Source organism: Trichosurus vulpecula, chromosome 6 (genome assembly GCF_011100635.1).
Source record: "Trichosurus vulpecula isolate mTriVul1 chromosome 6, mTriVul1.pri, whole genome shotgun sequence".
NCBI lineage: Eukaryota > Metazoa > Chordata > Mammalia > Diprotodontia > Phalangeridae > Trichosurus > Trichosurus vulpecula.
In genome coordinates this window covers 256,039,722-256,045,721 of record NC_050578.1, presented here as the reverse complement: position 1 = coordinate 256,045,721, position 6,000 = coordinate 256,039,722, and the positions used below count along the sequence as shown (strand labels likewise).

Below are 6,000 nucleotides of genomic sequence, written 5' to 3'. Positions count from 1 at the left end.
CCATTGCCTCTCAGCAGTCTCACCTCCCACTTTATTAAAAAATTAAGAGAAATCATATGTCTCTTCCATGGTTCTATGCCTCAGACTCCTACAGCATCAACCTCAATTCTCTCCTCCTTTTACCAAGTCTCAGAGGAAGAGGTGGCCTTTTTCCTGACCAAGGGAAACCTCTTTACTTGTTCCTCGATCTAATCTCTTCCCTCACCCCCCATCTTTAATCTGTCTTCATCCACTGCTTCCTTCCCTGCTGCCTAGCATTCCCAGATTCCCTCTATTTAAAAAAATAGATTTTTATTGATATCTTTTGTCTTATATTACCTAAACTTCCTCCTATATCACTCCCCCTCCTTCCTCCCAGAGAGCCATCCCTTATAACAAAGGATTTAAAAAAAAGAGGAATAAGGGAAAACAAATTCAATTATCTTTGAAATGAAAAGGGGCAAGTAAGTCAGCTAGACAACCAACAGATCAGCTGAGCTTTATAGGATATGCAATGTTTGCCCATCCATCTCCCCACCTCTACAAGGGAGATAGGGCGATGAGTTTTCTCATCCCTTCTCTGAGAACAAGTTGAGTTGTCCCAATGACACAAGAGAGAACCTGTTACTGTAGTGTTCTAAATTTTACAAATTCTTTTTTCAGAACATTTGTGAGATAGGCAGCACAGAGATTATTGTCTCCATTTTATGAATGAGAAAACCAAGGGTGGGAGGGACACCCGAATACATCTAGTATAGCCGTTCTGGAGCAAGAATTCCCTCTGGTTGTTGGGGGCCATAGGATCCGGAGCTAGAAGGGACCTTGGTGGTCATTAAGTCCAAGCCTCTTATTTTACAGAGGAAGAAACTAAAGCCAAAAGATAACAAGATAATAATAATAAATCATTGTTAATAATAATAACCACTAGAATATATATAGCGCTTTAAGGCTCACAACCACTTTACAAATATTGTCTCATTCTATCCTCAACCCTGGGAGATGGGGGCTATTATTATCCCCATTTTAGAGCCAAGGAAACTAAGGAAGACAGTGACTGGCCTAGGGTCACACAGCTAGTGTCTAAGGCTGGATTTGAACTCTAGTCTGCTTGACTCCAGGTCCGGTGCACCACCTAGCTGCCTCCAAAGTCACACAAGTAATAAGTGGCAGTGTCAGGTATCAGACTTCGAGTCTGTCCCCCTTTTCACTGTACAACTGCCTTAGCCTATTGCCAAGGGAAATCCTTGTTCTGGTAGGCTGGACCACATGTTGCCTGAGGCACCTTCCTATCTAGGAATCCTAAGGACTCCCATTTGCTGCCCAGTGGAACCCTGACAGTTGGTGGAATCTTTTCAGCTTTTCTGGGCAGGGGAGTTCTGGTTGAATTCTGGTTTCCAATGTTCTGAATAGTCATTAAATTCTCTGACCTATTTATGAGACAGAAGTGTCACATTTCAGGAGAGGTCCAGAAGCAATTGCCTGATGCTCCATAAGCAACATAGAGGCACCTCTACAACTCTGACAAAGGCCAGTAATCCCAGGGAGCCTAATGCTAGTTCAGCTCCAATATGATGACTGAGAGGCCAGGCCCTTACCACTGGTGTTAGCTTTTCCATTTTAAATCCAGCCCCTTTTCTCACCACCAAGACTATCTTCTGCCTGTACCAGAATCATAGAGTGTTTGAGCTAGAAGAGAGAGATTAGGCCCACATCCTTCTGTAGCTTAGAAGAAAACAGCCCGTTGTGGGGTGCAGTGGTGAGTGAGTTATCCAATGACAAAAATAGTGAGTCTCTGGAGTGGGAATTAGAACATGGGCCTCTAGACTCTCTCTAGTCCTTTGTGTCAAGCTACAGGGATCTTGCCAAGTGGCTCTCCGGATCTGCCTCCCATCTTACCTGCCAAGGCCCTGATCTTACAGCCCTGACTGCTGCTGGGTCTGAGCCAGAAGGAATCCTAGGAATTATGCCACATGGGTCCTCTGTCATGCTCCACGTTTCCCAGGTAGAAGTTGGAGTGTTATGGTTGAATCACATGATTTCCAGGAGATCTTCTAGCTTCAAATCCCATAACCCAAGGAAGCCAGCTACTCCATTCCAACTGATCCCAATGGCCATCAAGGATCACCCATAGCAACAGGCCAAGCTCCCGAGCATACCACAACATCGTCACTGAGATCAGATTTGTTACAAATCCACTTTATTTCTGAGCTCTCTACCTTTTGTCTAGTTCTGAGTTTCTCAGGTCTGTACAGGTGGGACTTCCCCATTCCTACCTCCACCCCAAGGCATTGGGCCTTCTCTCTGGGAAGCTGCTGCCTGAAAAGGGGACCTAGCTTCTTAGAGAAGTAAGCCAATTTATTTCCTGCTTCCCCAGGAAGCTACTACTTATAGAAACTTCAGGCTAATTTTGTTCCCGTGCTACTTTTGGGACCCAGGGTCTACCCCTCCCTCCCTCCCATCATCCCTCTCCCCATACACACATACACATATGTACACACTCATAGCCAGCCACTGCTGTCTTCCCAGGTGCCCCCTAAATAGTCATATTTGTAGACCATGTAAGGAAGGCAGATTTCTCCCTGAAGCCAGGACCCTCTTTCTCCTATTCTTGTGGTTGGGGTGCTAGGTTGGTGAGACCTGTTATTCAGCAGCACCAAGGGAGTAAACCTTTTTTTGACTGCCAAGGCCTATCTCTGATCACACAGCTGTGACCCCCATTGGGTTTGTACCAGGTCTTGGCCAATGGCACATCTTCCAGCTGAGTTAGCACAATGGTGATGCTCGGGTGGTGTCAGGTGGTAACCTGGGCCTCCAGGCCCTGAGCAGGGGGCCTTAAATGACAAGATAGGAACTCAACAGTAGGGTCACATTGGAGAAAAGTCAGCCCATCCTTGCAAGAGTAACCCCTGAGATAGCTGTGGATGGCCCTTTGGCAGCCCCTGTCCACAAGCCCTATTTTGTGGTGCCCCCAGGGAGGAGGAAGAAGGCAATGGGATTCCAGTCTAGCCTGTGGGAAGGAAAAGCGGCTGTCCATTCTTCTGAATAGCCCATGCCAAACTGTGGCTGGTTAGGAGTGTGAAGGAAATCAATTTCTTTGTATCAATAAGAAAGCTCTGAAAGGCAGTAAGGAAGAAAGGGGACATGGGAAAGGACAGAGCCGAGGGTCAAGGGGGGCCAGAGAAATAAAAGATGACAGTAGACTCTCCATCTCCAACCAGAACAGGAAGACAAAACCTTTCCAAGCCGTTGTCTGAGAGTTCTGAAAACAGACCAGGCAGGAAGGGATCAGGCCGGTGGAAGCAAGGGGAGCCTCCTCAGACAAAGGCCCACAGAAGAAGCCTGGGGTCTGAAGCCTCCAGATTTGGGGGAAGGCCACAAATGAGGGAGGGGGGGGATATAATTTGCTGGGAGCTGCGGGGGCTCCCAAGAAAGCAAGAACGTCCAGAGCCCTGCATGGCAGGAGGGTGGGACGGGAGGCAGTCAGGGCCATCTCAATACTTGGGGACCTTGCTGTAGTCTTCCGAGTGGACGTGCCGGCACAGGCAGATGGACAGCGTCATCCCCAGGAGCTGCAGGAACAGAAGCACAGGGTCAGACGATGTGGGGAGGTCCCAGCGCCTCCGGGGACTCCAATCCATCCAAATATCGGCTCAGGAGGCTGTGGCTCCAGTTCGACCCATCCTTAAAACTGCAAGGATCTGCGATCTTCACCCACACAGACTATGACCCCCTGACAGCTTAACTTTTCTTTTGGGGAGCACGGTGTATGTGCTCTGTTTAAAGGTGTCTGGCAAGAAGATCTGGAGTCAAAGGACCTGGTTTTAAATCCGACTCGTGACACTTTCTACCAACGTGTATGACCTTAAGCAAGCCATGTCATCCATAAAGTAAGGGGCTTGGATTCAATGACCTCAAAAGTCTCCTCCAGCTCCAATTTAAGATACCATGATACTTTGAATTGCATTAGGAGTTTCTAGGTTTCAAAAATTTTATCAGTGAACAAGTGCCTACTGTGTGCTAAGTATTTGGGATACAAAGAAAGACTAAAAATAGGCTCTGCCCTCCAGGAATTCAGAATTTAAAATCTTCCCCCTGTGGGCAGCCTGGTGAGAGTTTCTGGAATGGTGTTGGGCTGGTCCTCGCCATTACCACCCAGCCCAATCCCTGAAGCTTCCCTGGCTGGCTGGGACTTGTCAGAGCCTACTTTCCTCTGGGGCAGCCCTGGAGAGCCCAGGGGGCATCTCCCTGGCTTGGTGAGCAGTGGAGAATAACTGTCAGGGAAAACCAACTGAACTTGGGAAAGTGGTTGCTTTGTGAGGAGAAGGAACGACATTTTAGTTAGGTTTTGTTTTTAATGTGTTTGTGTTAGCCAATTAGCCAAGTCGGTTTGGGCATGGAGATCAGAATTTGGTTCAATTTGGTTCAAATTCCTGGTTGCATCCTATCCCCCATACTCCCTCTGCCTGACTTCTTACCTTCAACACCAGCCCACTAGCTCATTAAATACTTAACTATTCACAAAGCATCTTCTACTTAGTTACCTCATTTGTTCCTCAGAGCAACCAAGTGAGAAGGGGCAGGGCTGGGCTTATTATCCCCAAATTTACAGATGAGAATACTGAGGCTCAAAGACTTTCCCAAGGTTATTAGATTCCTTAGTGACAAAGCTGGATGTGACTTCAGGTCTTCTGATGACCACTCGGGAGCTCTTCCCATGAGGCCACACTGTGCTTCCCCAGCAGAGATATCTATCAGGGCCTTATCTCAAGATGAATTGAGACCAACTGTAATGGATGGGATGATTAAGGGCCTATATGTAATGGGGAGTGGGGACAGCATAAGATTTCAAGCTAGGAGGAGCTTTAGTCTGCCCTCGACTTATTTTACAGAGGAGAAAATGGCGCCCAGAGAGGGGTAGGGATTTGCCCAAGGTCACAAATCTAATCAACAGGAGATCCAGAATCTGAACCCAGATCCTCTGACCCCAAAATTCTTTTTCCTATTGCTCCCACATGCTTTTCCTGGAGGAGTGAGCTCCAGAATCTCTGCCAAGCAGGAACATGAGAACGAGTCAGGAATCCCAGGAATTGGACAGAGATAGACAGAATGGCCAAGGATGCCAAGAAGAGCTGTGGCGCTCACAGACCACAATGGCAAAAGAGAAGATTTTAGGGTCAGAGTCTCAAAGTGGCAAAGAGGCCATAGAGGTCATTCATCCAACTCCCACGGAGAAAGGAAGGGTCTTGGTGGAGGTCACACCAGAGAAGGGCAATTTTATCCCACCCCCACCTCCTCCTTCTACCACCCACCACACTATCTCAAGTGGGTATCCCTACAGGAGGGTGGGAAAAGAGAAACCAACCTCAATGACAGCCACTCCAACACAGGCTCCGAGAATGATGCCAAGATTGTCCCGTAGCCACTTCTCAACTTTCTCCATGCAGCCCTGCATGGTGAAAATACAGCTGCATCACAGAGGATGAGGAAGAGGAAGGGGAGGGGAAGACCTGTCACCTTAGAGAAGTTCAATCCTTCCCAAGCTTTGGGGAACGAGGTTGGGCAGCTAGTGTTGGAAGAGAAGAGGCCACCAGGGCTGCATTCTCAGCCAAACCCTTTACCCACCTCGGAGTAAACAGGCCATTTCTCAGGATCATTGGTCTGGGTATTGTTGGAGACCGTGCAGAAGCCATTCCTGAACAAGTCCTCCTCCTTCACATCAGGTAATGAAGCATTGCTACAGGAACAAGGATAGGTGATCGTCGTCCTGTTCATGAGGTCGATGTTAGTTGTCCAGTTAAAGTAGCTGCTCCAGCCACAGCATCTCACCTGTCACCAACACAACACAAAGAAGGAATATGGTGAGGCCAGATCTGTATTTGAAGTTAGCTCTGCAACATACCCGGCATGCGACCTTGGGCCAGGTACTTACCCGCTCTGGTCCACAATCTCCTTTTTGGTTCTGACATTCTCTGTTCTAAGATCCTTCTCAGCTCTGATGTTATGCTCCCCTGTCCCTCCAAA

The 6,000-nt window shown here is 47.9% G+C and overlaps 1 protein-coding gene across 2 annotated transcripts in view; it reads right to left on the bottom strand.

Moving 5' to 3' along the window:
- Nucleotides 1-2,159: 2,159 nt before the first annotated feature.
- CD82 (CD82 molecule) overlaps nt 2,160-6,000 on the bottom strand; it is an 82,170-nt gene continuing 78,329 nt past the window's right edge. For both annotated transcript variants that reach the window (XM_036764314.1, XM_036764315.1), the window contains 3 exons: nt 5,602-5,805; nt 5,342-5,425; nt 2,160-3,548 (listed from right to left, as the gene is read on the bottom strand). In XM_036764314.1, coding sequence (XP_036620209.1) covers nt 3,471-3,548; nt 5,342-5,425; nt 5,602-5,805 — 366 coding nt within the window. In that variant the 3' untranslated portion in view covers nt 2,160-3,470. The remainder of the gene's footprint in view (nt 3,549-5,341; nt 5,426-5,601; nt 5,806-6,000) is intronic.